This window comes from Thunnus albacares, chromosome 15, assembly GCF_914725855.1.
Source record: "Thunnus albacares chromosome 15, fThuAlb1.1, whole genome shotgun sequence".
Classification (NCBI taxonomy): Eukaryota; Metazoa; Chordata; class Actinopteri; order Scombriformes; family Scombridae; genus Thunnus; species Thunnus albacares.
The window spans coordinates 10,901,139-10,917,261 of NC_058120.1; the positions used below are offsets into that span (position 1 = coordinate 10,901,139).

A 16,123-nucleotide genomic window follows, 5' to 3' on the forward strand; every position below is an offset into this window, starting at 1 on the left:
GAAGGGAGGAACAGAGTCAGTGTGTCAGTTTTTCTTGACTCAAACTAACCTTGTACTTCTACTCTGCTGCGATTGTGTGCAGCCATCAGTACATGCCGGGACTAGCAATGTGCCTGAGGGGGCCGCAGGAACTGAGCCTGATACAGCTCTTCCTGGATTTCACTGCTCATTTCTCTTACTGCTGAATAGAGGGTCAAGGCATTTTCTCTCTTGTAACGCCCACGTCCACTGTTGCACAACCATGTTTCACTACATTATCAGTTCTAACAAAAATAGACGAGTTCAGGTTGGAGTTGTTCCCATGCTACAGTCCACGGCACCCTGGGCTGATCCCAAATATTATCAGATCAGATTTTTGGGGTTGTATATAATATGCTGACCTAAGATAATATTTAACTCCTGTAACTGAATACATACTTGTATTTATTAACCAGAAGTAGAATGCGACAACGCCTCAGTCTCACCTTAAGATCTTACAAAAAGTAACCCAGTTATCAGTTTGTCTGGCTGGGGGTTGCCAAGACAGCTTTGCAACTGGAAGTCTTTTGTTTTCTTTCTGACCCAGAGGTTTCCATGGACACATTCATTTTGTGTGTGTGTGTATCAGTCCTCAGCAAGTCTTTGTTCTCAGAATATCTGGCATTAAAACCTCCCAGCTGAATGTCCTCTAATCTCACGGGGCTGATGGTTGTGTGATGCCCTAGCGCTGGCGCCCCTTTATTTTTATATCTGAAGGCCAGCTGTTAAGACGCACAGTCTCCACAGAGGAGAGGTTACGGACCCTGGATAAGACCGTCTACTGCTACTGCTGCTGCTCTCTGAGGTTGTGTTATTTTCTAATCAAGCCTTTTCACATGTTGAGTGTGTACATAGCTGACATGTCTCTTTGTGTGTGTGTTACTGGAGTAACACACACACAGACATTTCCACTTCAAAGGTCATTTTCCATACGAGTTATACAAGTTATACTGCATACACACATACATATGAGTGTTGCAGCAGCCTGATTTTTTTTTAATGCTGTATCTGTAATAGAAGGAGAAGTGTTGGATTATTTCCAAAAGGAACGTGTGAGTCATATTTTCAGAGCATTGTGAAGCTGTTTTTGGGTTAAACTTGCTTCAAGGAAACACAAATTACTGCAGAGAGCAGCTGTACAGATAGTGTGATGCACTGTCTCATGTACAAACAGGTGGAGTGTACTAATGGAACATTAATTGATTTTTAAATTGTTTTACTGTAATATAAAATCCCAATGGAGACTTACAGAATGCCTGGTATTTTAATCTACATTTTAAACTTAAATAGTATTATCCAATATAACCTTTTACATAAAGGGTCACTTTTTCTACAACAAAATGAGATGAAATTATAGATTGGGGTTGATATATACAGTGTGTATAAATTGGGAGGGAAGGGGGATTTCCTATATATACAAAACCCTGACCCCCAGCCGTCGTGGTACCCAGGATAAGGATGATGCGTAAAGGATGCGTAAAGGAATGTCGCATATCTGGGATGCGTCCAGCGCGCGCCCAACAGATGGAGCCTCGTGCTGTTGAGTGTAGGGTTAATACCGACTGAAGGGGGCGTGGTTTAGATCAATAATAACCGCCTCACTGTAGTCAACTGTAAAAAAAAAAAAAAAAAAAAGACAACAAAAATCAGCCCCGCTGCCAATGCTGGACAGTTCCAGATCCTGCAGGGACGGCGCTGGGTGTGCGCAGCAGCTCTCCACACGTCCACAAGGAGGAAATGACTTGGCCACGATCTGAAGGAGGTGCGACCTGAGGTGACTGTTTGATCGTCCCTCTGCCTCGCCTCCGCCTCGGAAACCGGAGACATTTCAGCTCAGGAGCGGATGAAACGGCACTTCAGAGGGTCGATGGATAAAAGGTGAACGGATGGGAGAAAGCTGATGGTATTGTCGGTGAAGTAAACTCAGCCCGGCTGCTTCGTCAGGATTGCGCCTGCCTTACGTAACGGAGCTTTGTGGAAGGGACCGGCAGGGAAACTGCTGCTGCCGAGCTGTTTAACCACAACGAGGACACGCAAGTAGGTCAAAATAAACTGATAATGGAAGTAAATATTCATTTGTGCATTCAAATGTGGTTATAATTATATTAAAACACAAATATATCTTCTTAATTTGACTGAATGATAGTTTTCTCATCGTTTGACCGGCATGTAATGAAATGCGTTAGATAAGAGGGTTTTTTTTTTAAATGATCAAAAACGCCCTTTCCCCGTCATATTAGAGATTAATTCCTCCATGAACGCAACACCTTGCGCATGCGCTCGGAATGCCTCCAGATTAACAAATAATGGACAGGCAGAGTGATTATTGCAGTAGGTCATGCAGTTTACAGCCACGAGAAGCTGCATGTGCCGTTTCTTTGTTACAGATGTTGCACATGCAGTTAAACGTCAGTGTCGCTTCTATAGGTTTGACTGAAATGATGACACATCAATACAGGAGTATACACAGCATAGTTGGCAATGGAAGCAAAGAGTAATTTGCTCAATCTGTTTGTAATTAGAGAAAGGGCGCCCCTCAGAGAATAGATAAGTCTTTGCAGCTTCAAGGTTCATTTTTTTTCCCTCCTACGTTTGGTCTTGATTTAAATTCCCTCCTTGTTTTCCCGCCATGTAGGTGAAAACAGAGTCCAAGGCAAGTTCGTCCATCGACTCAGCATGATCAGTGAAGAGGCTGTCTTCCGACACCAGTGAGCACGTCAAGATGAACGAGGGCCGCAGGCAAGGAGGAGGAGCCGTCACCGTTGAGGCTACTGTCATCCTCCATGCCGTGAACCCTGAGCTTGACAAAGATGAGAATTCATGTCCACGTTACGTCCAGGGATTCCTGCAGGACGACCAGGATTTCAACCCTCCTACTGTGTTCGAGAAGGAATACCTCCTGGATGGAAGACTGATGGATAATAACCATATCGATCACCAGAAAGGTAACGGCTCGTACATCTCGAGAGCTGACCAGTTTCATCTCTCTGATGACAAGGGTGATATGGACCTCCTTCCTCATGCTGACTCCACTGTGTCCAACCACATTGCTGGCATGCAGCCAAGTTGTGCGAGCGGTGAAATCCACAATGGTGCCAGAGCTAAAGTGTCTTACAGTGCAGATTCCTCTGTGTGCTTGTCTGGCCAAGCCAAACAGGAAACTGATCGGTCAGTCCTAAAATCGAACCTCGAGCGCAGGGACAGCAGCCAGGAAGCTGAAAATACACAGTCTGAAAAAAAGCCTGATTTAGTCATCGAAGTCGGCGGGCAGACGATCAACGCTCACAAGTCTGTCCTGGCAGAGAAGAGTGACTACTTCAAAGCCCGGCTGTCACGAGACATCCTGAAAGTGAAGGGGGTGAGCTACAAGACTCTGTCTACGTTGATAGACTATGTTTACACTTGTCAGATGAATGTTTCTAAGGACAATGTTGTAGATGTCATCACGGGGGCTAAAATCCTGCAGATCCCCTGTGCGGTCCAGGCGGCCATGGACTCCATGTCGGAACAAATCACTGCAGAGAACTGCTACGAGATTCTGAGTATCGCAAAGAAGCAGCGACTTAGTGAACTGAAGGAGACCGCCTATGGATTCATGAGCGACAACTTCCTCCAGATCCTCAAAGACCCCTCAGTGTACGGGCGTCTGACCGGATCGGAGCGGGATCTGATCCTGAAGAAGAGAATGGAGGGGAGGAAGACTCTGATGGTTTCAGAGATAAACGATGTGTTTGATCGTGTTGGGAGCCGGCCGCCAAGCCGCTGTGGCAGCCGGCCACAGAGCCCCTTGTCTGTGGGGTCTTTTGAGGAGAACCACATGATTTACTACTTCAACGAAACAGCAAATGACTGGAGACCTTTGACTGTGATGCCTGAGGACGTAAACACTAAAGGGTGTGGTATCTGCACAATGTATAATTACCTGTTTGTGGCAGGGGGGATAAAGGGCTACGGGGACAAGGGCAAGGTTTCAGACAAGGTCTTCTGTTACAACCCCATAACCAACCGCTGGGCCGAGGTCCGCCCTCTGAACCAGGCTCGTGCCCAGCTAAAACTCGTGTCTATGGATGGCTACCTGTACGCCATCGGAGGGGAGTGTTTGTTTACAGTGGAAAAATATGACCCTCGTATGGACCGCTGGACCACAGTGGCCCCCTTGCCCAAAGGAGCCTTTGCAGTGGCCCACGAAGCCACCACCTGCAGCGGAGAGCTGTACGTTTCCGGGGGCTCTCTCTTCTACCGCCTTCTCAAGTACGACCCTAAGAGGGACGAGTGGCAGGAGTGCCCCTACAACAACAGCAGGAAGAAGTCTACAGACATGGTGGCTTTGAAAAGCTTCATCTACCGCTTTGACGTCAACCGCGAGCAGGGGATCAACGTGTTCAAGTACAACACAATAGTGAAAATGTGGCACGATTGCGCATCGCAGAGGCTTGGAAGCCATTTACCATTTAGGTGTGCAGTTATTGGCAATTGCATCTACTGTGTGAACAAAACCCAGACTCTTCAGTTTATAGTGGAGGAGGAGAATGCTTACTTTGTTGAGGAGACACTGAGGGCGCCTTTGGAGGCAAAAGGCATTCTTTTTCCTTTTGTTCTCACTTTGCCTGAAAAGCCTGAAAAAGTCACATAGGGGGTGTGATCCAGGGTGAAACGATGTGTCATAGCAAAACTGGAAATAAGCAGAAGACCTTAAATACACTCTTCAATGTCAGCTTTCTATCTCAGTGTCTCATTGCCTGCTTGCAATGGAATGTGTGTATTTGCATGGCAATTCAATGTGTCTACAGGGTTAAGCCTTAAAAGGAAAACTTTTTCAGTGCTGAATGAATGCAACAATATTTGTATCCGACTGTAGATAATGACATGATGAAAGTGACAGTAGATTATTTTGTGCAGTTCCTGTATTCAGTTTTGTTTGGTGCACTTTTGTAGTTAGAAACAGATGTTATTTAGAACATATTAACTAGTTGACTGGTGACTTTGGTAACAAAACAAGTGTTTTGTTGAAAATAGTGTAAAGTATGGATGGAAGCAGTTATTGTGCGCTCTATGAACGATGCAACACAGGTTCTATGCAAATGAAACAGAAAATACAGGTGGGTCTGCTGTAATGCTGTGCTATTTCAATTTGACCGGAAAGAGTACCATACTCTTCAAAACCTCATTTACACTGCCTTTGAATTGACCCTGTAAAACAAGGTCACATAACCATTAGTGGAAAAAGCTGCTGTATTGTCCTCTAAACCACACTGATATTCCCCTCGCAATGCATTTGAGGAGCGTATTGTTATTAATGTAATTCAGGGGACCTTTTCAGTCCAAGCAAATTCATCATTTTCAGAATATATATTAATATTAATATATATTAATAATAGATTCAGAGTATAATATTTTGCTACGCTGTCCCAGTTCTTACATTTAGCACATTTGCCAAAGAGAAATAACTAGTCAGTCAGGCTATAGTGCAGCTATCAAACTGACAAATATTTTTCACATCTTTTGTAGATTAAGTTCTTCATAAACAGCAATCCTGTGCAGCACCACAGTCATGTCAAAAAACTAAAGCAATAGCTGTTTTTGTAGGAGAAGGGCATCACGTTTGCTGCTAACAGGCACTTTCTGGGACGTTAAGGAAAGCCAGCCATTCAGAATACACAAAGATGCTTCTCTTATGTTTCCCTGTTAGGTTACTTCACTGGCTAGAGCCCCTTCTTCAGGTCAAAGGTCAAATTAGATGCTGCAGTGCTTCAATATGGTTAGTCCATGGGCTTCACTGCTGACAAAAACAAGAATCGTTGGTCTTATAACACTAATAAACCATGTTCTTCTTGCATCAGTAAACATCAATACCAACCGTGTTCTTTTTGTGTCAGTGCACATCAATACCAATTCTGCTCAAAATTTTTCTTATTTTAGACATTTCAAAATCCAGTATTTGTTTGTTTGCTGCAATAACACAGTGGGAGTTTTGTATGGAAGCTGATACTGATATATTCTTGGAACAAATTGCTTTTGATAATGTTTGTATGAGTGTCTCCAAGCAGTTGATGTGGTTCGGACAAACTGGATGTGGTTTTGATATTTCGCTGGCTGGCATCTGTATTTTTGTGAATTTTTGTATGGATTTGGTTAGTGTAGGATCTGCTGCTGTGATGGACAGTAAAGTAATGCAATGCTAGACAAAAGCTTCCCATTCAAGGCATTTGGAGTGAGCTAACAAATTAGTTGTTGGATAATGTATATCAGTCAAAACTAAGTGCTTCAAATAAAATATTTTGTGTCTGAAAAGGATCTGGTCTCCTGTCCACGTGTTCTGCATTTTGGCTTGTTGTGCCAAACCTGGATCAGAGCCGCCATCTAGTGGATAATGACTGGAACAGCTCCCAGTGATACTGCCATGCAGATGTTAGCTCATGCCCTACAAAACATTTATGACTTCACTGTATTTACCTTGCCAGTAAATGTTCAGGACTAGTAATTGTTATAGTAGTACTTAGGTGAAACTCAAGGTCAGAAGGCTTATACTGCATGAATGAAGACTTATGTAATTACCCATGTAGCAAATCTTTCTTTTAATGTATTTAATTTATCTTTCATTTGTGCCAAAACCCCTTTAATCAGGTTTTCTTGCAGTCCATCAACATGTATCACAAAGCTGGTTGCTCATTTAACTGCCAGCCCGGCAATGAGTGCATTCATATGATGAAGGACTCTTTAATTAAGCCAATCACACGCACCATCACTAGATCAACAGCCAAGTATTTAATATGAGAGAAATATGAAACCAATGGAAGCCCATTTTTTTTACTTATTATGACTTATTATTGTATAATTATGTTTTTCTATCGGCACTTTTTTTATTTTTCAATATCTCTGCATGTCATACAGTATGTCATAATTATCTCTTAGTTTTGATACGATCACAGTGTTCCCACAATACAGATAGTATCTCACAATTAGGAGAAACTTTCTGAAAACTTCTTTGTAAGTATGACTTATAGTCATGAGATAATTATATAAAATAGGTCATAATTATGAGAAATTATTGAGAGATTATTAATCATGAAACAATGATTATGACAGGTAGTCTAACTGTGGCGAAAAGGTTTAAGAAAAAATTATTACTAAACTGTTGCATTATGATTTACTGGGAGCTGGTTTTTTTGAGTCAAGGCATATCTAATGTGCAAATCCATAATTATTCAAGCCCACATCTTCTCATTTAAAAGCTGAACTACTACAAATTCAGTGACAAGACTTTAATGCAACTTCAATCACTGACGGGTGATATTTTCCTGCTTTATGAAAGGTATCAGTGACAGTAAAGCCTACACAGTCTAGAACCACGTGTGTTAAGGTGGAAATGAAGGTCTACCACTGTGTTTACAGGAAGTCAGAGACAGTCGATATCTGAAACATTTGCTGTTAGGCTAAGATGTCAGGATAGCAAGTGAATATATTTAATGATATTGATGATATTGATATTGAGTGAGAAGTCACAGGTTACAGCAAAACACTGAAAACAAAACAACAGATCATAACTTAGAGTAAAAGATGTGGCTGCAGAATTATTAATAGCTGTATTTATACTTTGTCTGTATTCACAAAGACAAAAACAGGCAGGTACATTGAGTATTGTCTGTTGTTATCCTGAAACTATAAATGGTTTTGTAGTTAGACTTTGATCAATCCATCAATCAAACTTTATTGGTATAGCACCTTTCATAGAGGTTAATGCGATTCAAATTGCTTTTCACTATGACTGACATGCTGATAATAAGACAGTACAAAACTAAAACAATTCGATACACATGACAAATAAAATACAATAAAAATGTAGTAATAAGAAAACCAATGAAATAGATAAAAAATAGATTGAAAAAAATTAAAACATGAATACAATAAAATAAAGGATAAAATAAAATAAATAAGGCCATAAAACATTCAAATTAAAAGCCAGGCTTAAGAGTTAGATACTACTTTTAAAGATCTATCATATCATATCAAGGCACTCAGATGGAAAAGGACTCCAGATTCTTTATCCCTGCATCCATGAAAGGCTCGAGTGAAAGAAGAACCCAAACTATACTTTAAAGCAAGACCATGCTCTGTAAGCTTTACTGAACAGTGGCCACTGTGGGGGCACAGGTGGCAATGTCAGGATAATTGTTTTTGCCTTCATTTCCCAATATTCTCTTGGTTCAGTTGCTTTTAAGGCATCATCATTGGGTGACCTGATTGACAGCAATTGGAATGGGACCAGTGGCAAGAAACAACAGACGTGTCTCCAGGTGAGAAACAAAGGTCCAAACTCTATTAATGTATATATTAACCTTTTTGTGTGTTTGCACATACACATACGCACTTTCCTTTAGGTATCACTTTTGCTACATTTGCTACTTTTTCCAAGTACTGTGCCTACTGTTGGTTCCCTGTAACAACTAAATCATTGTGAGCATACATATAATAATGTGCAAAAAAGTTGCACATGTATGTAATTCATAAGAGACAGGCTTGTACAGGTGACACGTTTCCTCATTTTTACATCTATTCCTGAGTGAATTTGTAAGTTTTGACGCTGCTCTGTCGCTGGAGGGCTGAATACAGGCTCAATATTGTGGTGTATTTTCAAAAAAAAAAAAACAAACGAAAAAGAAACCCACTTTTCCAATACAGCATACCAAATCATAACTTCACACCTACATTTATTTTGTGGTGAAAAGAAAGAGGTTTTTCATTCACACCACAACTGCTGTAATATTCTCCCTGGTCAGACATCAAAAAAACCTCATCAAAACTCCAACCTTGTCGTATCTCTGAAGTGATGAAATGTCAGGTGATGTCCTTGCTGAAAAAAAAACACAAAACCCTCATGTGCATTGAGTAATGATAAAAGCGAATGTGGTGGAAATACATCTGCATATTTTCACACAGTGAATGAGCCAACACAGCAAAAACAGATTTTTCTTAAACTGAAGTTGCGGTGCTCTGCATTTATAATGCTTAAAAAAAATAAATAAATAAAAAATTCAGCAACGTCTTTTCAGAGACAATGCACCTGTTACCTTGAATAATCCACAGACCTCACTGTGAACAGTTTCCCTCTGAATTTATTGATCCAGTTTTTGAGGGTGGTTGTGTGGTGTGGAATGTGCTAGATAGATTAATTCTTTCATTTATTAATTTACAAATATAATACAAAACCACCACAGCCTCAAAACTTACCACGGAAGTGTACATTTTCTTCACAAAAGGAGTGTGTATTGCAGGGTTGTTATATTGAACTGGTTTACATTGCAGACACAGTGTACGCTGTTGTGTCCACTCACTGCATTTCTCATTATATTCACTCTTCCAACACTGGAGGGCAGTGTGAGCATGATGTAAAGAACAAATATGACACTGCTGCAACTGTTTCCATCCAGGTACACTGTAGTATAGAATTCGTACTGGACTGTATTTTTCCATACAACAAACAGATATGGGCCATAGCTGGCCCTCATACAGTTTCAGTTGTGACCCAGTTGGTTTGTGCTTCTTATGGGTCAAATGATAGTGTACATGTCTGTCATTTCACAAAAAAAATGCAGGCCACAGCATTCAAAATGAACTTTAATTGACTTTAATTCTCTTAAGCCCATTTAAAGCACAACAGTGCATACACAATAAAGTTACAATTAGGTGCTAGAGTCAGCTATTATATCAAGGTGTCATTGATTCAGTTGTGAATTTGCATCAGAATATTTTTGTTTGAGGTGGAAAATCCAATATGCATTTTTTTTAAATAATACAAAATATATGAAAAAAAAACATTTGCATTTATTTTGTTTGTTGAACCATCTTTGGATAATTATTTAGGCTTAAATGCACTTCATATTCCATTTTGGATGGATTAAGCAGTTGCCAGGAATGTTTCTGTTCTGCGCTGCCTATCATTTACTGCACCTAATGATTAATTAAATGGCACACAGGGAAATTGTCATTTATGAAGCTGTTGTACTCTGTCAGACAAATTGGTATATCACTTAATTCAAAAGAATATGCTCTACAAAATTGTCAGTTATTTGTGTTCTTGGTCGTTTTCATTAAATCTATAAATATAGATTTTTCTTCATTATGATTGGCAGCTGATTCAAACACAGAGCCTAATCTTTAGACGTGTTTCTCCCCCCTCAAAATTAAAATGAGTTTATCTTATAAACTTATATATATCTTATATATGCTCAATTGAGTAGTTCAATTTAGATTTAAATATACTTTAAATACAGGTCTGTTCAGATTAAACAATATATCAAGCTGACTGATGCAACTTTAAATCAACATTAAATCAAGTGAACTCCAAAGTACGTCAGCCTGTTGCCATGGAGCCAGGATGATTGACAGCCTCATGCTCATTGACTCAGTGCATCTGAAGTTCATCCCCGCGGTTTTCACACAAATTAGCATTAGCTAACAAGTAGCTTTAGGTAGCCTATTACCAGTTTACGACGCACTTAAATAGCTTAATAACTTTTTAAACAGACACAGAAAACACCAGAAGCCATACTCCATTACCAGGAAGACCAGGTAGACGTGTTTGTGACTGTGAATACAAGCAAAACCAGTTAGCTAGTTAACCTGATGAAGACCTTGAGATACAGTTGAAAGCTCTGAAAAACATAGTTAATGGTAAGTTATGTTAGCATTAGAGGTAAGCTAAATTGTTAAAATTGTGCCAAAACTCTTAACTTGTTTAAATATAAATAGCAGATAATAACTAGGTAGCAGCTAAAATGCAGCTAGTCACCACAGTTTCATATTGTTACAAGTGACCAAAATGCTTTTTCCTTTATATTTGGGATGGCTGTTTTTTTTCCACAGTGAAGTGAGGGAGACATTTTCATCTTATTAGTTGCTGTCCAAATGCTGACAAATTTTGACATGTCAAAGCAGGAAAAGCACAGGTGGAATTAATAACACAATATACTGGATCATATCGGTGGATGTGGTGGAGTCTAGTTTGCATTTCACTCTCTGTGACTTGGTATACTAAATTATTTGTCATGTTGTAAATGGTTCTGGGCATTAACTCCAAATGCTGCATAAATTTCTTTTTAGGCATAAGTCTCTTCAGTGGGTTATCATGACCTACCATTTCAGTGAATGTTGTCTCACATCAGTTTTTCCACTGTCTCCCTTTTGTCTTGCTCACAACTATCTACAGGAGGTGTGAAGTTGGAAATGATTATCTGGTGTCCAGCTTATTAGTGTTTCTTACAGTCTTCTGGACGTGAAAAAATTTGAAAAGATTAGACTGAGGGGATGTGATCATCTGGTGTGACCAATGAGGCAAGACCATGTATTGCATTTGCCATGGAACAGTTATACAAACAGACGGATACATCCACCAAGATCTTGTCTGATGGGGCCTACTCTGGAGGTAAGCAGTCAGCCCCATACTGCAGTTGTCTTTAGTTTTCTCACGGAATACTAATTACAGTATGTTTGCATAATTGCTTTTAGTCATTTAAATGGGGAGCGTGTTAAATCTTTTCCCCCTATTTTCACCTACAGCTAAATTTAGCTAACAAGGTCTGTCTCAATCTGAACTGCTTTGTTCAAAAAAAAAAAAAAAAAAAAGAGGCATTAGTGGTTTAGACTTCAGAGTGCGGTGTCAATTGATCTTACATCTTGAAAGAATGAAGATAAAATTTTAAATGAGTTACAACTGGTTGTGTGATAAGCTGTTGGAATGTTTTTGTGCTTAGCTGCTGAATAGATTTGAGCAGCCTCTTTTTGTGTAATGGCAAAGAGATGTAAAAAAAAAAAAATGACATTTTGTTTGAATTTCCAGTTGATTATCTGTGATTATGTACTAAAACAGCAAACTTGCACCCCTTTAGAGAGACAGAGTGAGAATGTAAAAAGCTGGAAATTAGAATCACCAGAGAAAAGTATGGCCTGGGGAAAAGCATCATGTAATGTGCTTTTCCATATCCACCCCGCACTCCCTCATTTTTGCCATTTGAATATACACAGAATTATTTACACCTTCAAGGCAACTCGACTGAACTGCACATCAGTCAATTAGTAAATCAGAAATTTTCTGTGATTCCAGTTTAGCGTGGAGTCCTTGGCTCCCTCTGGTCCCCCCCTTTTAGTCTCCCATCCTGACAGTGACAAATTACTCCTCTGCTTGGCGAGATTGAAAATTAAAAGCATTTAAAGTTGCTCATGCATTTATGCTAATGAGAAATTCAGATATGATTTGCATGCGAAAGAGGCTAGTCTGAGAACTCATCATTGCCCCCACCACCTCCCAGCCCCGCATTTCTTTAGGCTCTGTTTTTTTTTTTCTTTATATGTGAGGAAAGAAGAAAATGTAGTGTGTAAACACTCTCAAAATATGACATTTTATATGGCTGTGTTTCATTACATAAAAGAAATTGTATTATTGCCTCTAAGAGGGTCTTTGTACATGTATTTATGGTGCAACCTACCATTGGCACCCCCCTATAGCCACTCAGCCAAATTGGGTCATTGTGTCTGGCGTTGTCACATCACACCACAGGAGGGAACACTACGAACATAATGACATTGTGCAGTTACTGCTCATGCCGTCTCATGTCAGCATTTGGAAAGGGACTATTAAATACAGGACATACTTACTAGTATAACATTGGCAAGGCAAAGTTTAAATTATGAGCATTATTCTCTGGGCATAAGCTTCTAAAGTCTAATATTAAAATGTTTGTTCAGATGAAAAAGGCTTTGTTTTGTGATAAACATGTGCAGAACACTTTGGAGCTGGAGGATTAAAACTCGGTGCTGATTTGTTTTCCCAGTAAGCTCCATCCACGTCTTCCTCTCAAAATATCAAAGCGCACGCTTCTTTGAATTTGTTTGTTCCACAGTTACTAAATGATTGTAACCTTGGAAACAAGATGCATTAATGAAGGTGGAAAATGAAATGGGACTTTAATTTGTTTCAGTGTTCATAGCTGAGGTGAAATGGATTAGCTTTGATTGAGGTGTGAGATGAAGAAGGAAAGCGCTGACATGACACTTGTATTTGTCATCATGTCATTTCAAGGAGGATGCTGCAGCAATTATGAATATGGGTACACAGCAATTAAAAGCGGTAGTATTCATTAATAATTTTTATATTAATTTTTCAGTGGCCGCAGAAATGATTGCCACTGCACACAGGCTTTCCAATTATGTTGCTTAATTAGATATGTCAATATTAAGAAATAATTAAACTTGGGAATACATTAAGGTTGTCAGAAATACTTAAAAAGTTATGACCATCACTCAAATGATGTTTTCTCTAATATGTTTTGCAATGAGACGTAAATTAAAGATGAGACTTTGATCAATGTGTGGGAAACTAAACTGGATAGTTAAGGAGTTACATGATCACCTATGTTTTTTTTTAAATTATTATTATGGGATGCACTGCAGCATCCATGTAGAGTTTGCAGTCGTGAGGACCTAACTTCTGTGTTTTAACACCCGTCTCTTTCAGAGCATTTGATGGGCAAAAGCTGCTGCAAGCTCTACTTCTTAAAAATGACCAGAGTTCAAGAGATGGCGAGAGGAGCCACAGGTCCATGAATCCACAGGTACCCCAATTTATTGGCTTCTTCTTTTCTCTGCAGTATTTGTAACAACGCATTGTGTTCGCAAGATACATCTTTGAAGTAGCATGTGTATGTTCTGTATGTTTAAAGTGAGATATATCATGTATTTTTAAATGTCTGGGACAAACCAGAACAGTCACAGTGTTGATAGACTTCGCCTTTTTTAGCAGGTGACTGACTACCTGATACATATCAGTTCAATTTTTGCCAAATTATTCTTTTTATTTATTTTCCATTTACACAGTTTCAGAAACAAATGAGATATATGTACATGTGTTTGTGTTTATGTTTAGTGGTATTTAAATTTAGTGTGTTACTGTAAATAATCCACAATATTTTCAATTTGATAGTTTGATATACAGTATATACATATTAAATGCATGCTTTTGCTAGTGTTTCTATCGCCCTTTCATTATATTCAGAAGATAAAAATCAGACTAACCAAGTGATATCGTCAGGTCATAAACTTCTTTCAGTAACTTATTTCCAAAGAAGCTTTTTTTTTGTGTTGTAGCTCTAAGTCATGTTGCACTGACACTGCCTGAGGAATTGTCCTATTTGTCTCTCGATATTAAAAGCATCAGGAGCACCTTGACTTACTTGTTTTTATCTTTAGAGACAAACCAATTTTGAACCGCCTTTGATCATAGGAATACATTTTCATTCCAATATAGATCTCACAGGTAACTGCATATTGATATTGTAGATTTAAGACAGACAGAATAATCAAGTAGAGCCATCACCTGTTGACTGCAGCGGAAGCTGACTGAAAGAAAGACTTGAAAGTATTTGTACCTCAAAGCGATGGCAGCCTCTAATGATAGGATTGGTTGTGGCACAGCACGTTGGCCACGTTTCCCTCAAAGCCTTGTGTGACAGCTCTTTAATTGGACTGCTCCGTTCCCTCAGCGCTGCAAAATGTTACTAGCCAGTATTGGCTGTTACGGTATAATTATTTCACAATATACTGTAATAAAATCAAGCAAGACAAAGTTGATATCAAGGAATTCTGTACATCTATTTATGAATACAGGCAATTTTATGTTCATTTGGACCTTGATATCCCTCTCTGAGACTCACTGAATCATTCCTCCTCCTAATCAAGTGCTAACTGAGCGCTCATGCATGTAAGCGAATGAGGAACTGAGACTCCTCGGTGTTACAGTTAGAGCAATGTTTTTTGCCTCCATCAGAGGATAATTACTAGAACCATGTCCAATTACTTTTGTGTGCTGTTTGCAGTTCCTCAAGTCAACAGCGAAAAAGGATTTTGCAGCGGTTGTGAGAATATAATCTCATCATCATCCAGCCTGTGTAAATAACGTGTATATCACAAACGGAGCTCCGTGAGAGATTTTATCCTTGACCTCGAAACCATTGACATCTCTCTCTTTCCGTCTCCTCCTTGTTTTCCCCCCGCTGAACGGAAAGAGTAAAAAGACCCTTGTGAACCAAAGCCTGTATCAGTCAGATGAGAGAAGTGAGTGTATGTTTGTACGTCTCCGCTAGCCTGCAGCTGCATATTAGCCATGAGAGCCAGAGGATTGCCCCTGCTCTCTGACAAATGAGAAAAGCCACAGTGGCCCTGGCCAAAGTGACAGGCCAAATGGAAGCAATTCTTCCCGAGGCGGGGGAGAGCAGCTGTGACCAGGGCCTGCTATGCCACTCTAGACAGGACCCTGCGTATGTGCGTGTACGTGTATGTCTGTGTATTGGCTATAGAGACTTAACCCACGAGACAACTGGCATTTCTCTCCTGGCGGTTCCCATGAAGCGGTGTGTGTCACTAACCTTTGGGAAATCCCGTGCACCTTTACCTGGGGGAATTTTGCCTTGTGTATTTGTTTTACTCTGCTCCATTCTGCCCTGTACTTCCAAGGATGTATTTGTGGGCATTGCTGGTCTGGGCTGGCATTTTGGATGTTTGACTTTTTAGATAATAATTTTTGCCAAGGTAAGGAGACAAGCACTCTGCTCGTGGTTGTGGGATCATTCCCTTGAAAGAGCAGTGCCAGGGTACGTCAAACCCAGCCTCACTTCACAGCCCTGTGGTTGTGTGAGTAATTAACACTGAGCCCTGATGGATTAAATACTAGCCTGCTGAGATCGACCCTGTCTGCTGCTGTTAGCATAGTGACCTGCTACCAACAAGACACTTTCAGGGGCAAAGTTAGCAAGAGTGGCGAAGAGAGTGATATCAGTAACATGGATGGAAAGAAATGTGGAGAGAGTTTATCAGTTCTAAACCATCTGAATAAACAAGACCGGTGGACATAAAGCATTTAAGTGACTAGGCCTAAAAAAATGAGGATTGCAAGATGGGTAGCACAGGGTTGGAGGCTATATTCCCACCAGTGTGTTGTATTCTGCCTCCAGTTAAGTCTGGCTGTCTGTCAAGAGATATATCCAAACCTGAGTCTCCGCGCTGTCTTTCCTCCTCGTCTCTAAATCTCTCTGTTCTCCCCTCGCTTTCTCTCCCA

General features: G+C 40.0%; 2 protein-coding genes across 4 annotated transcripts in view; both read left to right on the top strand.

Annotated features, from left to right (window-relative positions):
• Positions 1 to 1,575: 1,575 nt before the first annotated feature.
• LOC122998849 (kelch repeat and BTB domain-containing protein 11) lies at positions 1,576 to 6,312 on the top strand. Its single transcript, XM_044375885.1, has 2 exons — positions 1,576 to 2,055; positions 2,654 to 6,312. Exon 2 carries the CDS (start codon positions 2,741 to 2,743, stop codon positions 4,649 to 4,651), a length of 1,911 nt encoding a protein of 636 aa, XP_044231820.1. The 5' UTR covers positions 1,576 to 2,055; positions 2,654 to 2,740; the 3' UTR covers positions 4,652 to 6,312.
• Positions 6,313 to 10,393: 4,081 nt separating this feature from the next.
• Positions 10,394 to 16,123, top strand: part of LOC122998064 (AT-rich interactive domain-containing protein 1B-like) — a 208,881-nt gene continuing 203,151 nt past the window's right edge. The window contains exons 1-3 of one of the 3 annotated variants that reach the window (XM_044374640.1): positions 10,394 to 10,689; positions 11,225 to 11,440; positions 13,529 to 13,625. In XM_044374640.1, the coding sequence (XP_044230575.1) occupies positions 13,614 to 13,625 (12 nt within the window). In that variant the 5' untranslated portion in view covers positions 10,394 to 10,689; positions 11,225 to 11,440; positions 13,529 to 13,613. The remainder of the gene's footprint in view (positions 10,690 to 11,224; positions 11,441 to 13,528; positions 13,626 to 16,123) is intronic. The other 2 variants (XM_044374641.1, XM_044374642.1) reach the window with 2 other exon arrangements.

What these genes read in the sequence shown, in the direction of transcription:
- LOC122998849 (XM_044375885.1), top strand. Translation starts at nt 2,741, where the DNA reads ATGAACGAGGGCCGCAGGCAAGGAGGAGGAGCCGTCACCGTTGAGGCT.